This window comes from Triticum aestivum, chromosome 1A (genome assembly GCF_018294505.1).
Source record: "Triticum aestivum cultivar Chinese Spring chromosome 1A, IWGSC CS RefSeq v2.1, whole genome shotgun sequence".
NCBI lineage: Eukaryota > Viridiplantae > Streptophyta > Magnoliopsida > Poales > Poaceae > Triticum > Triticum aestivum.
The window spans coordinates 27,836,054-27,854,903 of NC_057794.1; the positions used below are offsets into that span (position 1 = coordinate 27,836,054).

An 18,850-nucleotide genomic window follows, 5' to 3' on the forward strand; every position below is an offset into this window, starting at 1 on the left:
ATGCATTACGGTACGAGTAAAGTGACTTGCCGGTAACGAGACTGAACAAGGTATTGGGATACCGACGATCGGGTCTCGGGCAAGTAACGTACCGATTGACAAAGGGAATTGTATACGGGGTTTGATCGAATCCTCGACATCATGGTTCATCCGATGACATCATCGAGGAGCATGTGGGAGCCAACATGGGTATCCAGATCCCGCTGTTGGTTATTGACCGGAGAGTCTCGGTCATGTCTGCATGTCTCCCGAACCCGTAGGGTCTACACACTTAAGATTCGGTGACGCTAGGGTTATCAGGAAGACAAGTATGTGATTACCGAATGTTGTTCGGAGTCCCGGATGAGATCCCGGACGTCACGAGGAGTTCCGGAATGGTCCGGAGGTAAAGTTTTATATATGGAAAGTTGTTAAACGGGCACCGGAAAGTTTCGGGGTCATACCGGTATTGTACCGGGACCACCGGAGAGGTTCCGGGGGTCAACCGGGAGGGACCACCCCTCTCGGGGGGCCACTTGGGCTGCGTAGGGATAGCAGCCAGCCCCTAGTGGGCTTGGCGCCCCCCCCCTTGGGCCCATGCGCCTAGGGTTGGGGGGAAACCCTAAAGGGGGCGCACCCCCCTTGCTTGGGGGGCAAGCCCCCCACCCCTTGGTCGCCGCCCCCCCAACCCTTGGCCGCCGCCCCCCTAGGGTTTCCCTAGAGGGCCGGCCCCCCTTGCCCCTTCTCCTATATATAGAGGGGTGAGGGGAGGGCTGCTGTACAACACCACAACTCAAGGCGCAGCCCCTCCCCTCCCCAACACCTCTCCTCCTCCGTACGTGCTCGGCGAAGCTCTGTCGGAATACTGCTGCACCAACTGCACCACGCCGTCGTGCTGCCCTTGGAGCTGCCTTCCTCAACCTCTCCTTCCTCCTTGCTGGATCAAGACGGAGGAGACGTCGACCGTCCCGTACGTGTGTTGAACGCGGAGGTGTTGTCCGTTCAGCACTTGGTCATCGGTGATCCGAATCACGACGAGTACGACTCCATCATCACCATCCCCTTGAACGCTTCCGCACTCGATCTACAAGTGGTATGTAGATGCAAACTCTTCCCCTTGACTCGTTGCTTAGATGAACTCATAGATGGATCTTGGTGAAACCGTAGGAAAAATTTTAATTTTCTGCAACGTTCCCCAACAGTGGCATCATGAGCTAGGTCTATGTGTAGTTCTCTTTGCATGAGTAGAACACAATTTTGTTGTGGGCGTGGATCTTGTCAACTTACTTGCCACTACTAGTCTTTTCTTGCTTCAACGGCATTGTGGGATGAAGCGGCCCGGACCAACCTTACACGTACACTTACGTGAGACCGGTTCCACCGATTGACATGCACTAGTTGCATAAGGTGGCTGGCGGGTGTCTGTCTCTCCCACTTTAGTTGAAGTGGATTCGATGAAAAGGGTCCTTATGAAGGGTAAATAGAAGTTGACAAAATCACGTTGTGGTTATTCGTAGGTAAGAAAACGTTCTTGCTAGAACCCAATTGCAGTCACGTAAAAGATGCAACAACAATTAGAGGACGTCTAACTTGTTTTTGCAGCGATTGATCATGTGATGTGATATGGCCAGAAGTTGTGATGAATGATGAATTGTGATGTATGAGATCATGTTCTTTGTAATAGGATTCACGACTTGCATGTCGATGAGTATGACAACCGGCAGGAGCCATAGGAGTTGTCTTTATTTTTTGTATGACATGCGTGTCATTGAAGAACGCCATGTAAACTACTTTACTTTATTGCTAAACGCGTTAGTCATAGAAGTAGAAGTAGTCGTTGGCGTGACAACTTCATGAAGACACAATGATGGAGATCATGATGATGGAGATCATGATGATGGAGATCATGGTGTCATGCCGGTGACAAGATGATCATGGAGCCCCGAAGATGAAGATCAAAGGAGCTATATGATATTGGCCATATCATGTCACTACTTTATATAATTGCATGTGATGTTTATTATGTTTTATGCATCTTGTTTACTTAGGACGACGGTAGTAAATAAGATGATCCCTTACAACAATTTCAAGAAGTGTTCTCCCCTAACTGTGCACCGTTGCTAAAGTTCGTCGCTTCTAAGCACCACGTGATGATCGGGTGTGATGGATTCTTACGTTCACATACAACGGGTGTAAGACAGTTTTACACAGCAAAAACACTTAGGGTTAACTTGACGAGCCTAGCATGTACAGACATGGCCTCGGAACACGGAGACCGAAAGGTCGAACACGAGTCGTATGGAAGATACGATCAACATGAGAATGTTCACCGATGATGACTAGTCTGTCTCACGTGATGATCGGACACGGGCTAGTCGACTCGGATCGTGTAACACTTAGATGACTAGAGGGATGTCTAATCTGAGTGGGAGTTCATAATTTGATTAGAACTTAATTATCATGAACTTAGTCTAAAAACCTTTGCAAATATGTCTTGTAGATCAAATGGCCAACGCTCATGTCAACATGAACTTCAACGCGTTCCTAGAGAAAACCAAGCTGAAAGATGATGGCAGCAACTATACGGACTGGGTCCGGAACCTGAGGATCATCCTCATAGCTGCCAGGAAACAATATGTCCTAGAAGGACCGCTAGGTGACGCTCCCGTCCCAGAGAACCAAGACATTATGAATGCTTGGCAGTCTCGTGCTGATGATTACTCCCTCGTTCAGTGCGGCATGCTTTACAGCTTAGAACCGGGGCTCCAAAAGCGTTTTGAGCATCACGGAGCATATGAGATGTTCGAAGAGCTGAAACTAGTTTTCCAAGCTCACGCCCGGGTCGAGAGATATGACATCTCCGACAAGTTCTATAGTTGTAAGATGGAGGAAAATAGTTCTGTCAGTGAGCACATACTCAAGATGTCTGGGTTGCACAACCGTATGACCCAGCTGAATATTAACCTCCCTGATGAGGCGGTCATTGACAGAATCCTTCAGTCGCTCCCACCAAGCTACAAGAGCTTTGTGATGAACTACAATATGCAGGGGATGGTAAAGACCATTCCTGAAGTATTTTCTATGCTGAGGTCAGTAGAGGTTGAAATCAAGAAAGAACATCAAGTGTTGATGGTCAATAAGACCACTAAGTTCAAGAAGGGCAAGGGTAAGAAGAACTTCAAGAAGGACGGCAAAGAGGTTGCCGCGCCCGGTAAGCCAGTTGCCGGGAAGAAGTCAAAGAATGGACCCAAGCCTGAGACTGAGTGCTTTTATTGCAAAGGGAAGGGTCACTGGAAGCGGAATTGCCCCAAATACTTAGCGGATAAGAAGGCCGGCAACACTAAAGGTATATTCGATATACATGTAATTGATGTGTACCTTACCAGTACTCGTAGTAACTCCTGGGTATTTGATACCGGTGCCATTGCTCATATTTGTAACTCACAGCAGGAGCTGCGGAATAAGCGGAGACTGGCGAAGGACGAGGTGACGATGCGCGTCGGGAATGGTTCCAGAGTCGATGTGATCGCTGTCGGCACGCTACCTCTACATTTACCTACGGGATTAGTTTTGAACATTAATAATTGTTATTTGGTGCCAAGTTTGAGCATGAACATTGTATCTGGATCTCGTTTAATACGAGATGGCTACTCATTTAAGTCTGAGAATAATGGTTGTTCGATTTATATGAGAGATATGTTTTATGGTCATGCTCCGATGGTCAATGGTTTATTCTTAATGAATCTCGAACATAGTGTTACACATATTCATAGCGTGAATACCAAAAGATGTAAAGTTAATAACGATAGTCCCACATACTTGTGGCACTGCCGCCTTGGTCACATTGGTGTCAAGCGCATGAAGAAGCTCCATGCTGATGGACTTTTAGAGTCTCTTGATTATGAATCATTTGACACATGCGAACCATGCCTCATGGGCAAGATGACCAAGACTCCGTTCTCCGGAACAATGGAGCGAGCAACCAACTTGTTGGAAATCATACATACCGATGTGTGCGGTCCAATGAGTGTTGAGGCTCGCGGAGGATATTGTTATGTTCTCACTCTCACAGATGACTTGAGTAGATATGGGTATGTCTACTTGATGAAACACAAGTCTGAAACCTTCGAAAAGTTCAAGGAATTTCAGAATGAGGTAGAGAATCAACGTGACCGAAAGATAAAATTCCTATGATCAGATCGTGGAGGAGAATACTTAAGTCACAAATTTGGTACACACTTAAGGAAATGTGGAATCGTTTCACAACTCACGCCGCCTGGAACACCTCAGCATAACGGTGTGTTCGAACGTCGTAATCGCACTCTATTGGATATGGTGCGGTCTATGATGTCTCTTACCGATTTACCGCTATCATTTTGGGGATACGCTCTAGAGACAGCTACATTCACTTTAAATAGGGCACCGTCTAAATCCGTTGAGACGACACCGTATGAATTATGGTTTGGGAAGAAACCTAAGCTGTCGTTTCTGAAAGTTTGGGGATGCGATGCTTATGTCAAGAAACTTCAACCTGAGAAGCTCGAACCCAAGTCGGAAAAATGTGTCTTCATAGGATACCCTAAGGAAACCATTGGGTATACCTTCTACTTAAGATCCGAGGGCAAGATCTTTGTCGCTAAGAACGGATCCTTTCTGGAAAAAGAGTTTCTCTCGAAAGAAGTAAGTGGGAGGAAAGTAGAACTCGATGAAGTACTACCTCTTGAGCGGGACAATAGTGCAGCTCAGGAAGATGTTCCTGTGATGCCTACACCAACTGAAGAGGAAAATAATGATGATGATCAAGGTACTCCGGATCAAGTTGCTACTGAACTTCGTAGGTCCACAAGGACACGTTCCGCACTAGAGTGGTACGGCAACCCTGTCCTAGAAATCATGTTGTTAGACAACGATGAACCTTCGAACTATGAAGAAGCGATGGCGGGCCCAGATTCCAACAAATGGCTAGAAGCCATGAAATCCGAGATAGAATCCATGTATGAAAACAAAGTATGGACTTTGACTGACTTGCCCGATGATCGGCGAGCGATAGAAAACAAATGGATATTTAAGAAGAAGACGGACGCGGATGGAAATGTCACCATCTATAAAGCTCGACTTGTCGCTAAGGGTTATCGACAAGTTCAAGGGATTGACTACGATGAGACTTTCTCTCCCGTAGCGAAGCTTAAGTCCGTCTGAATCATGTTAGCAATTGCCGCATACTATGATTATGAGATATGGCAGATGGACGTCAAAACGACATTCCTTAACGGGCATCTTAAGGAAGAGCTGTATATGATACAACCGGAAGGTTTTGTCGATCCTAAGAACGCTAACAAAGTATGCAAGCTCCAGCGATCCATTTATGGGCTGGTGCAAGCATCTGGGAGTTGGAATATTCGCTTTGATGAGATGATCAAAGCGTTTGGGTTTATGCAGACTTATGGAGAAGCCTGCGTTTACAAGAAAGTGAGTGGGAGCTCTGTAGCATTTCTCATATTATATGTAGATGACATACTCCTGATGGGAAATGATATAGAATTCTTGGACAGCATTAAGGCCTACTTGAATAAGTGTTTTTCAATGAAGGACCTTGGAGAAGCTGCTTATATATTAGGCATCAAGATCTATAGAAATAGATCGAGACGCCTCATAGGTCTTTCGCAAAGCACATACCTTGATAAGATTTTGAAGAAGTTCAAAATGGATCAGTCTAAGAAGGGGTTCTTGCCTGTATTGCAAGGTGTGAGATTGAGCTCGGCTCAATGCCCGACCACGGCAAAAGATAAAGAAGAGATGAGCATCATCCCCTATGCTTCAGCCATAGGATCTATTATGTATGCCATGCTGTGTACCAGACCTGATGTAAACCTTGCCGTAAGTTTGGTAGGTAGATACCAAAGTAATCCCGGCAAGGAACACTGGACAGCGGTCAAGAATATCCTGAAGTACCTGAAAAGGACAAAGGACATGTTTCTCATTTATGGAAGTGACGAAGAGCTCGTCGTAAAGGGTTACGTCGACGCTAGCTTCGACACAGATCTGGATGACTCTAAGTCACAAACCGGATACGTGTATATGTTGAATGGTGGAGCAGTAAGCTGGTGTAGCTGCAAGCAGAGCGTCGTGGCGGGATCTACATGTGAAGCGGAGTACATGGCAGCCTCGGAGGCAGCGCATGAAGCTATTTGGGTGAAGGAGTTCATCACCGACCTAGGAGTCACACCCAATGTGTCGGGGCCGATCAAACTTTTCTGTGACAATACTGGAGCTATTGTCCTTGCGAAGGAGCCCAGATTTCACAAGAAGACCAGGCATATCAAGCGTCGTTTCAACTCCATCCGTGAAAATGTTCAAGATGGAGACATAAAAATTTGCAAAGTACATACGGATCTGAATGTCGCAGATCCGTTGACTAAACCTCTCTTGCGAGCGAAACATGATCAACACCAGAACTCTATGGGTGTTCGATTCATCACAATGTAACTAGATTATTGACTCTAGTGCAAGTGGGAGACTGTTGGAAATATGCCCTAGAGGCAATAATAAAAGTATTATTATTATATTTCTTTGTTCATGATAATAGTCTTTTATTCATGCTATAACTGTATTATCCGGAAATCGTAATACACGTGTGAATACATAGACCACAATATGTCCCTAGTGAGCCTCTAGTTGACTAGCTCGTTGTGATCAACAGATAGTCATGATTTACTGGCTATGGACATTGGATGTCGTTGATAACGGGATCACATCATTAGGAGAATGATGTGATGGACAAGACCCAATCCTAAGCATAGCACAAAGGTCGGTTAGTTCGTTTGCTAGAGCTTTTCCAATGTCAAGTATCTCTTCCTTCGACCATGAGATCGTGTAACTCCCGGATACCGTAGGAGTGCTTTGGGTGTACCAAACGTCACAACATAACTGGGTGACTATAAAGGTGCATTACAGGTATCTCCGAAAGTGTCTGTTGGGTTGACACGGATCGAGACTGGGATTTGTCACTCCGTATGACGGAGAGGTATCTCTGGGCCCACTCGGTAATGCATCATCATAATGAGCTCAAGGTGACCAAGTGTTTGGTCACGGGATCATGCATTACGGTACGAGTAAAGTGACTTGCCGGTAACGAGACTGAACAAGGTATTGGGATACCGACGATCGGGTCTCGGGCAAGTAACGTACCGATTGACAAAGGGAATTGTATACGGGGTTTGATCGAATCCTCGACATCGTGGTTCATCCGATGACATCATCGAGGAGCATGTGGGAGCCAACATGGGTATCCAGATCCCGCTGTTGGTTATTGACCGGAGAGTCTCGGTCATGTCTGCATGTCTCCCGAACCCGTAGGGTCTACACACTTAAGGTTCGGTGACGCTAGGGTTATCAAGAAGACAAGTATGTGATTACCGAATGTTGTTCGGAGTCCCGGATGAGATCCCGGACGTCACAAGGAGTTTCGGAATGGTCCGGAGGTAAAGTTTTATATATGGGAAGTTGTTAAACGGGCACCGGAAAGTTTCGGGGTCATACCGGTATTGTACCGGGACCACCGGAGAGGTTCCGGGGGTCAACCGGGAGGGACCACCCCTCTCGGGGGGCCACTTGGGCTGCGTAGGGATAGCAGCCAGCCCCTAGTGGGCTTGGCGCCCCCCCCTTGGGCCCATGCGCCTATGGTTGGGGGGAAACCCTAAAGGGAGCGCACCCCCCTTGCTTGGGGGGCAAGCCCCCCCACCCCTTGGCCGCCGCCCCCCCTAGGGTTTCCCTAGAGGGCCGGCCCCCCTTGCCCCTTCTCCTATATATAGAGGGGTGAGGGGAGGGCTGCTGTACAACACCACAACTCAAGGCGCAGCCCCTCCCCTCCCCAACACCTCTCCTCCTCCATACGTGCTCGGCGAAGCTCTGTCGGAATACTGCTGCACCAACTGCACCACGTCGTCGTGCTGCCCTTGGAGCTGCCTTCCTCAACCTCTCCTTCCTCCTTGCTGGATCAAGACGGAGGAGACGTCGACCGTCTCGTACGTGTGTTGAACGCGGAGGTGCTGTCCGTTCAGCACTTGGTCATCGGTGATCCGAATCACGACGAGTACGACTCCATCATCACCATCCCCTTGAACGCTTCCGCACTCGATCTACAAGTGGTATGTAGATGCAAACTCTTCCCCTTGACTCGTTGCTTAGATGAACTCATAGATGGATCTTGGTGAAATCGTAGGAAAAATTTTAATTTTCTGCAACGTTCCCCAACAAAAGTCACTTATCATGCAACCTTTATCTCTTTCTATTTATGTGAACTTACATATCCCAAATACTAGAATAACTAATGAGGCCAACCTAATCAACCAACTTAGACACCAAACTGACTACATTAGAGGTTATCGATACTTGTTATTCTCTATTTTTTCATGTTACTAAAAACTTGTGTCTCCACTTGATAGGTACTCCCCTCTATAATGTGTGATGCCACTTGTGAATTTATTTCATTTTGATGGAAATGGGCCTAGGGTAGTGGTGCCTTTTTTCTACAAGAAAAGACAGGTTTACGATTGTGTATTCACATATTTGTCCTTTTTATGTACCACATACAAAAAATGTTCTTCAAGAGCGGTGGCGCTGCTCCTATCGTAATATTGTGGCTGGCATATCACATAGGAATCACCTCAAGGTGGAAGACCTTAGCATTCGCTCTTCCAGATTCCATAGAGGATGGTCGCAATCACCATCTGCTTAGGCTTCCTCTCCGGGGTAGGGAGATGGGTGGGTGGGAGGGACATTGGCATACCACAAGCCGTCCATGCAAGAGACTGCATGCACCCAATGTTGGGGAGGACGATGTCCCACATCGCATGGGCACATGCACAACCGAAAAAGAGGCACACGATGGGCGCATCAGTGGAGCAGATGATGTAGGGGGTAGAGAACGGGATGTGTCGACGATGGAGATAGAGGCACAAGCTGCAAGATTGGTAGCACAACTAGAGGAACTGATTGCGTTGCGAGTGAGCAAAAGAGTCACAGATATAAGGACAACGCCATCAATCGCATCGGAGAGGTTGCATACATTCAAAGCTCATATGATGTGAAACTTTAATGAGAGGAGGGGATGCAACAATGGTTCTTACTTGGTCGTACAACGACAACCAAGGGGCAAAATCAAGGGTGGTCAAATCGGCATGGACAACAATAGACACTCATGACTTGAGAAGAGGGCCAAAGCTGATAAAGATAAGAGCCATTGTAGCGTAAAGTCTAATGGCGTGAGAATGTCTCAAGAAGCTTGCATATAAGGTTTGTCAACACCCATGAGTCTACCATAGCCAATAATTACCATTATGGTGACTCGGAAGGAAGGCAAACAATGTGAAAATGGTTTACTTCCAAACATGTATGTGAATGGAGGTCACAACCAATATTGTCAATGTTGTTGCTTTTATGTTTATGTTTATTTGTCCGGTGTCTTGCATTCAAGGAACAAGATGCTCATGTCAACACAAGTGCCATCCTATTGATATAAACTCTTTCCCGCCTCTTGTCTCTCTGGTTAATGGAAAACTTTGTATTTCCATTAAGTAATGGAATTGGGGGGGGGGGAGGGGGGGCAGCCTGATTAAAAAAAACTCACATCATAGATGGGAGTAACCCATCCCGGCAATTTGCACCGTTAGGTGATGTCTTCGACACTCTTTACAATTACAATTGCTGCAATATGCTCCTGAGTTTTTCGTGTCACGGATCGTAGGATGAGTGGAAGGCTAGATTTTTATCAACCACCTAAAATGTATTGTACATGTGTAATATGTGGATGCATACCAAGTATACCACATACCTGAGAATGAATAAGAGGACAAAAGGAAGGTGTTGGTGTGCTTGTCGACAGTTGCCGAACGAACTATGCACGATTGGACGGTGATGTCCAGGTTTGTAGTACGAATGGACGGCTTGATGTTCTGCGTTGTCGGAGAATTGTTCGAAAATTATCGTGTGTATATCATCGTTCTGTCCTCAAGTACGTTGGAGCTTGTGATGAAGTCTTCCATGCCATAACAGTGCTAGTATCTACCATAAATATCAGCCAATATGCCCGGTGGTAGCCAATTGTGTTGTTTAGAAGACCCAAAAATAAGAATGGATCGATATGGTTCAATCATGGGCGCACGATGGGCAAAGCAGAAGATCCAACGGCCAGCAAAATTCGCCGAAAACAAAAAGTAAAAACCACTGCACGCTGCACGGGGGCCAGTGGGAGGCTGTTGCCCCACACGCCGCACGCCGGAAAAGGGTAGGCGAGCCACCTCCGCCCCCTCACCTCGCCCCCGCGCCGGCCCCACCGCCGAGCCCAGTGCCCCCCCACTTCTTCCGCCGTCGCCGTCAATCGATCGCCCGAGCAAGCTACGGCCCCTCCCCGATCTACCCGTTGGCCATGGCGGACGAGCCGGCGCTGCCGGTGGCGGCGGGGAGGGACAAGGACGAGCGCCGCCGCTTGATGGGCAGGTGCGCGCTCGCCGTCGTCGGCATCATGAGCACCCTCCTCGTCTACGGCGTCCTCCAGGTCCGCCCCCTCCCCCCCTCTACTCCGTTCGAATCACTCGTGTCCAGTTTTTTCGCACCGAGGAGTGTGCCGCCGGGTGCGGTGATAGCGGGGGATTACTAGCGATCTGTTCGTGTTTGTCTGCTCCTCCCTCCGGCGAAATTCACGGTTCGAAATGGTGAGATTGCGCTTGCCTCCGGAGTTAGCTGGCCAGTAGCGTGTACGGCGCGTTCCATTCAAAGGCTTCAGATTGAGAATGGAACTGCACAAATTGTACCGAGCGATTGGGTGGTACTTGTGTTGGTGAATGGCTAGTACTGTCAGTTCATTTTGGGAAGCATGCGTAGCTTGTATTCGATGAAAAATATCAATGCTCTGTTGTGATAGGGATGTTGTTGTGTATGACCTAAAAAGTTCAGTTCAGGCAGTAAAAGGAGAGTGTGGAGCATTCTTCCTTGCACTCCTTTGAGCACCTTTTGATTCATTTCTCAGATCCAGACAAAAGAATATTCTCCATGATCATGTAGTTGTTAAAACACAGAGAATACAGATAAAACATATTCTCCACGATCAGGTTGTTCCATGATAGTTCTTTTTAGTAATTTAGTTTGGACACATGTATTTATGGCTCCGTTCGCTGTTCAGACCGGATGCTGCATATGAACAGTTCAGTGCTGCCAAACTGTATAGTGTGGTTGTTCATGAACTAAATCACCTCTTGTTACTTTGGTGAATGGTGTATTCACACGTCTGAACCCTTTGATGTGCAAGTACCGCATCTATTTGTGACTGTCCGTTACCTGTTCTTTAGCTTGCTTGAAACAAACTCAGTTCTGCTTTACATAGTGTTGAATGGGCATAAAACACTAAATGGAGGGTTCTGGTCAATGTTATGCAGGAAAAACTTATGAGAGTTCCCTATGGAGCAGAGAAGGAGTTCTTCAGATACTCACTATTTCTTGTTTTCTGTAACCGTATCACCACATCCATGGTGTCTGCACTCGTGCTACTGGTATGGATCTGCCTATATCGTTTGTTCTAATACTTAAATTTTCGGAACCTGCTGGTCTCCTAAATTGTGTATATTTATGCAGTCGAGTAAGAAGTCCACGGACCCAGTGGCTCCAATTCAGAAATACTGCATTATCTCCTTCTCAAACATTCTAACCACAACTTGCCAGTACGAGGTTATGTATTAGTTTTGTATATCTGCTGTTGTTGGTTCCTATTGCTTCTGTACATAATACATGACATGATTATTTCAGGCCCTCAAGTATGTGAGTTTCCCTGTCCAGACACTTGCCAAATGTGCAAAGATGATTCCTGTTATGGTAATGTCTTTTGTACTGTGACCTGTGAGCTAGCCTGATTTTCATACATCTTCACTGTCAGTGTCTGCTAGAAGAGTATAGATGTCTCCCTTTTCTTCCAAGTTAATAAACAGTGGTCGATGTAAGGAACTTGTGCATAGGCTAATTTGGTGCTATTGTTTAACTGAACCTATGTGAATAAAGTGGCTATCAAAGATGGAGAATTAGTTTATAAGTTAAAGTTGCGTGTGAAAATTACTGTGCAAGATGATTCTGAGACTCTCAGTTCATCGGATACTACTATTTGGCCACTTTCATTCATCTCTCAGGTAGATGTTAAAGCATAGAAAATCAGGATTGTATTTGTATGGACAGAAAATCAGGATTGTATATCAATCGCCTTGAGTTTATATATCTGGACGTGCTTTCTTTTTTTGTTCCACAATTTATGTATTTTGATTTCATTTCCTGGATATTAAGCCTTGTTATGACCATTCTTCAATTTGATTGATTTGTAGATTTGGGGAACGATAATTATGAAAAAGAAGTACGGTGGAAAAGATTACTTCTTTGCAGTCATTGTGACCATGGGCTGCTCATTGTTCATTCTATACCCGGTAATTCAAATATCTCAACTCATTTCTCTGTATTTTTTAGCACGACATGGTTGCATGTTGCATGATTCTCTAGTTGTCCACGTCTAGAAAATGTTATTGAGACTGGAGAATATAGAAATTTCATTAACAACCAATACTGCATCTGCCATCTGCACACCACATTACCAATTAGGTAGTAATGATATACTATATACTATAGGATTGAATTCAAAGCAGGATGGAGATTGGCTTGAAATATACCCCTATAAACTATCTTTTACGACCGACCCCACTTCAATACAGCCAATACTGAATGAAGTTTCAGGCAACAAGGGGGTACAAGCGGTAAAAGGTTCTAGAAAGAGAAGGGGACACAATGAAGAAGAGGTCCAGGGAGGAAGGACTCAGGCCCTTGCTAGGGTTCTTCTGGTTCACTATCTCTTGATTGATGCCCTTATCTCTTGCCCCCCACCAGCTTAAGTAGAGTTGCCTACCTTCATCTGCGTCAGCACCATGGGCTTCTAGCCCCCTTGTCACTGCAGCCCATACAGCCAGGTATAGTGGCCCAAACGGTCTCTGTCTATGCATTCTCCCCTCCTTAACACCCGGCTTGTCCTCAAGTGGATGAACCTGGACTGTGGACAACTGGATCCCAAGGCACTTGCAGAGTTGCAGTCCTGGTAAGGAGCCCACACAAAGGTGAAGTTTGTATTCTTCTCATTACTGTCGGCATGAGACTAATCAACACAAGGCCACTCCCATTGAACCATCCAAGTAATGTCCATTGCTAGCTACAATGCTTGCTGGTTGCACCATGTCTCATATTTGGTGCACTGTAATTGTTGCTGCATTTTTTAAGCTATTGAATACTGAAGAGCAAGTCCAGCCCAAGTGTAGTATCAGTACTGATTCATTCTCATAAAAAGACTGATTGATGAGCCCCCAAACAATGACCTTATTTCCTTGCAATAAAACCGAACAACATGAGTTGATAATCCTTCAGTTACTGTGATCTCAACACTAGAGTTGTCTAGTATATGAGGCCATGGGGGCTTTGGCTGCAATAATGGAAAATACTTCCTAGACTTTGTAATAAAGAAATCCATAGCATGTCCATGTCATGTTTGTACGTAAGGCTAACACTTCCCTGGCTTCCCACTTGCAAGCAGTTCATGAGAAAACACATCATCTCTGCAAGAGCTTGTGAATTAATTCCAGCACCAGAGCTAGTTTTATGCAGGTCAAAATTGATAGCGTTAGCAGCAAACACCTTCATGTTGTTTCCTCAAAGATTGCATCCCTTGCATACCCTGAAGTGGCGACCATGGCTCCTTAATGCACTCTTGTTTGACCACCCTTGCTGTTTACAAGTTCTGTTGGCGAATCCAAGCAGAGGGATACAAACCTCTAGGATCCCATTGCCTCTCTGAATGGAAACCAGTGGTAGCTCACAGCTGTGTAATTAACAACTGACATGCATTCCACCTTGTACTCATCACAACTTCTATCATCTCCAAGAGTGAGTACATGACCAAGTTTGAAGTGAATGATCATCCTTGAGCCGCAGGACATGTTGCTTCTCCACAGTCATTAGACTTGGCAGTGACGGTGGTGAGAACCCTTACTGGGAATAGCCTAATGGGCACAGTTGTATCCAGCTTGATGATGTTGACGACACTGATGGCACCGTTGTCGAGCAGACCGCTTAACAAAGGTTGTGTGCGTACCAGACAGGACTAGTAGCAGGGGCGATTACAGTTTTCCCAACTTGCAGTTGCAGCCCAGTCTGAACTTCGGCATCAGCATCACGAGGCTTCTCCTTGAACAGCTTTTGTGCTGTGTCCTGCTGAGCATTTGGGCACACAAAATCTGACATTTCAGGCAATATTGAGCTGGACTGGGTGTCGTCAAGGAACACAGTTGTTGAGGTAGCACTCTTAGCACCATGCAAGGAAGCAAGCATCATAACGTTGGCCTTGAGGTCAGAGCATTTGGTCGAACATTTGGTGGGCACCATTGTGCCGAGGTTGAGCATAGGTAATGGCTCAAGGGCGGGCTGGCAAGTCCTCTGGGGGCATGGTGAAGGATGCATGTGCACTCTATGGAGTCAAGGAAACATCAGCGAGGTCTTCTGGACGGATGTCGTGGTCGGGGCCCCACGTCGAGTAGGTGGGTGTCGACACTGGTGTTGACCATGACATGGTTTGATGAGGTAATCGCTGGTGGCCATGGACAACGATGCCACATCGACGAACACCGTAAGGCAGCCAGCTCGGTGGAGGCAGTGGGGAATTACCAGGTGTGAGTCTGGTTTTGCGGATTAGTCGAGCGTGGAAGTCGGCCCTCCAAAGGTGAGCACCTCCTCAAACAACATCGTCACATGCCCAGCCAGGTCCAAGAACTACCTTGGTGATGGTGGTGTGGTGCTAAAGCTGGTCATGTTAGAGGTGTTGAAGGGTGTTGAGATGGCTCTCATTGTATATGATGCAACCCCACTTCAATAGGCTCTTCTGGTTCACCTATGTCTTGACTGATGCGTCTGTCGCTTTCTCTTCACTAGTGTAAGTAGAATTGTGCGCCTTCACCTACTTCAGCGGCATGGGTTTCAAGCCCCTTGTTGTTGTAGCTCATACAGCCAGATCCAGTGGCCCATACAGTTCACGACACTATGTTAGGCAACATATTCGATTACGGGGTTTTGGAAGCTGATAATAACGGCGTGTTTGGTTTTAGCCTAAGCTTGTCTTGCCAAATATTTGGCTAGCCAAAATTCTGGTCAAGGTTTTGCTAGCCAATGATTTGGCCAACTTTGGCAAGAAAACTGAACTAGGGTGGGTAAAGAAGCATTGGCATGCCAAAAAATTGGCCATGATTCCATACAAAGACCAAGTTTTTGGTCATGACCAAAATATTGGCAGGGTAACTTTTGGCCACAATCCGAACATACCCTAAGAAACCAATTTACTTCATTTGGTAATTAGCCAATGCACCTGTGATCACCTTTGTATTTTGGAATGGTGCCTGAATCATATGGGGTGGCTGAAGTTATATATTTTTCTTTCTGGTCTCATGGATGCAGGCATCAATGGATGTTAGTCCACTTAATAAAGGCAGAGAAAGTACTGTTTGGGGTGTTTCACTCATGCTTGGTTATCTTGGGTACAACTTCTCTTCTTCTACTTAATTTTCTGCTTGGGAAATAAGCAATAATATTTTAATTCATGATGTAATGTAATGCTAGCTCAGTTTTGTGAATTTTGTCGATTTCACAGCTCTATTTGACATGCAAGTCTGCTTTTAGTTTCTACCATGTTATTTTTTATTGTATTAAGTATCGTTAGCTAGAATTATGCATACGAAATGCATGTATTGCTATGAGTCTATGACTCATTGAGTATCTAAACTGCCGAGGAGATGGTGGCATTATAATTTTGGAGGTTGTTGCAGCTGTAGATTGGATGTAATCTAGTAAATTTCTAAAACATGAAAGTTCACAAGATCAACTTACATTTACAATTTCCCACTAGTCACTACTGTAGGGTGTGAGTGTCGGTGCAGTGGCACACTATTTGCTTACAAGGTTTATTGTTTTCTTTCTTTGGACTGGTTTTCACACCCTGGTTGTTATCTAACATGATCCTCCTTCTCTTGGATTTCTAGATTTGATGGTTTCACAAGCACCTTTCAAGACAAACTCTTCAAAGGGTATGAGATGGAAATTCACAACCAAATATTCTACACGACAATGTGCTCTTGTGTTATTAGCTTGAGTGGTAATTGCTTACTCAATGGTTACTTGTCTTATCGTTTGATCATGTTTTGCATTTCCTTGGAAGTTAAACTTATAGTTTATATTGGGACCAAAGCTGTTGCTATCAAAGTTTCTATTACTGGAGATTCTGTTGAAGTTTTGCATGTTAATCTGTCGCACCTAGTCTGTTACACCTACACTGTACAATACACTATTAACAGTTGCAATGAATAATTTATTTCTTTGTTATTTTTTCCTTTCACAGGGCTTATTCTCCAGAATCATCTTCTTCCAGCTGTGGACTTTATGGTTCGTCATCCAGATTGCTTCTATGACGTCCTAATCCTATCCACTGTAAGACTTACCTTTTGACCCTTTAATCAAAATGCAATGTGCTTGTTCCTTTTTCTTCCCGAAGCACATCAACACAAGTCTGATGGATATTGGTGGAGGGAGAGAAAATCGAATTTTAGGAAATGTAAATAAACCGACATAAATATTGTGTGACTTCCTGTCTAACACAATAGACCCAAAGTGATCGGACCCTTCCCCGGACCCTGTGCAAGCGGGAGCTACATGCACCGGGCTGCCCTTTTTTTTTTCTGTCTAGCACAATGTGAATTCTTGGACAAGTTGCAGTTGTAGCTATCTCAAATTACACCCTCCCATGACCACAAATTGAAGCTGCACCATAACTGTTTGAATGGTAGTTCCAATATATCTTTTGGCCATGGGATTTAAACAATTTGTTCTCCCCAGGTTGCAACGGCTAGCCAGTTCTTCATATCCTACACTATCCGGACATTCGGGGCTCTCACATTCGCTACCATCATGACAACCAGACAGGTGGATATAGTTCTCACCTGTATCAAATATTTGCATTTAAATCATTCGATCGTTTCCTTACCGCAATTCAACACGTGTTTCCGCAGTTGGTGAGCATACTACTGTCTTGCGTCTGGTTCGTGCATCCCCTTAGCTGGATGCAGTGGGTTGGAGCTGTAAGTTATCTATCTCTGTCTCATCACTCGTCTCACAACGTTTCTTGTCTCTGTTCCAATTAAAAATGAACTCCGTGCTATACCAGGCCATTGTATTCGGAGCCCTGTATGCGAAAACCTTCACAAGAAACAAAACGCAGAAGGCCATGGTCGCGAGCTCATCGCCGCAGGGTTCTGTTCCAAATGCTGCTAACAGTTGACTGGAAGAAATAGCAAATAGGAACACCGAAGTTTGATCTACTTGTCACTTTGCTGTACCGGATGGAATTTTTCATGTCCGTGGCGAATGACAGGCACCCTAACAAATTGACTGAGAGAGAACAGATTGTAGAGTCATGCCTTCGCTCCGAATCATCAACCTGGGGAGCTCTGAAAGGCTTAGCTGAAGGCCCATTAGTTTGTTGATGAGCAAGAGTGATCGGGACTGCTGAATTTGTTCTCTGAGGTCGTTTGCTGTTAGCTACAGTAACATTATGTTGTGATGTAAACTGTAAACTTGATTTACTCCATAGATAGAAGAACTCTTTCCACCCACAAGAGGGAGGAAAGGCTGGATTTTTTGTGCGTACAGCGCATTACCTTAGGGCATGATCGGCACACAGCATCTGCACACTGATTTTTTCATGGCTGACGGTGTGCTGTAGAGTTGGTCGTGCCATAGGACCGTACTTGGCACGTTCATGAGATAATTTTGTGGTTTTTTGTGACTATAGACATGCATGAATAGGCGGTAGCCATATAGAGTGCTTCAAAGAGAAGCATATCTTGCGCGCATGGTTTTGATCTCACAATGGCATGTTTAAATCTTGGTATCACTAGATGTATGTTAAACCGCCTCAGTAACTCAAGCAAAGTTTGATTCTCTATTTTTTAGACGTAGAGGTGATCATAAATTGTCGTCTTCCATTAGGATCATAGCGAAGACTTTTGATCGACCTGTGGAATGCTCAGGTTTTCGAACCTGTCATACATTTGAATTTGAATGGAGGGACATTCTCAGTGTTGTAGCCTCTTAGTTTTAGGCTTTACTGTCACATTAAGACATGACCTAGCGTATGCCTTAAGACCTTTTTGAGCAGTGAGCACCTACATAGACTTTGCTTTCTTAGTTAGTACTCTCTCTGTAAAGAAATATATGAGCATTTAGATCACAACATATCTAAATGCTCTTATATTTCTTTACAGAGGGAGTAGAACAGACTGGACAACTTGTGAGCAATCGTGAGGCGATGTTCTATGCCATGTGAAATTTTAAACTTTTGTCGCACAAACTAGGTCAGTTGATCTTTGCCTCTTTTGCCGCCAATTTAATCATACGAAATATGTTTCTTAAAAGGTACTATCGACTATGAAAATAACTTTCACCAATTTGTATATGTGGTACATTTTTTCTACATCGATGGTCATATGCTGAAGATCGAGCAAGAGAGGTTTGAATGGACTAGCAAGTTGTTAACTATTCCATCCGTTCTAATTGGTCTTTGCCTTGCCCCAAAGAAGGGTATAGGCTCTGTATAATACTCCGGGAGCACATGCATTATCTATGCTACGTGAGCCAACGTGTCAGTTTCCAATACGTTGGAATGACGAGACTGTGAGGCAAAGTGGGTAACAAGTGTAGTGCTTTTCAAACAAACCTCAGGTGACCAACTCCCCCACACAGCACTCTCTCTCTCTCT

General features: G+C 45.3%; 1 protein-coding gene across 1 annotated transcript; it reads left to right on the top strand.

The window, feature by feature from the left end:
* The first annotated feature begins 10,217 nt into the window (after nt 1–10,217).
* Nucleotides 10,218–17,881, top strand: LOC123187783 (UDP-galactose/UDP-glucose transporter 5). The gene is made up of 11 exons (XM_044599716.1): nt 10,218–10,534; nt 11,412–11,525; nt 11,608–11,700; nt 11,779–11,844; nt 12,342–12,440; nt 15,499–15,578; nt 16,080–16,192; nt 16,436–16,524; nt 16,930–17,016; nt 17,103–17,171; nt 17,258–17,881. The coding sequence occupies exons 1-11, from the start codon at nt 10,406–10,408 to the stop codon at nt 17,369–17,371; spliced, it is 1,053 nt and encodes a 350-aa protein (XP_044455651.1). The 5' UTR covers nt 10,218–10,405; the 3' UTR covers nt 17,372–17,881.
* Nucleotides 17,882–18,850: the final 969 nt, after the last annotated feature.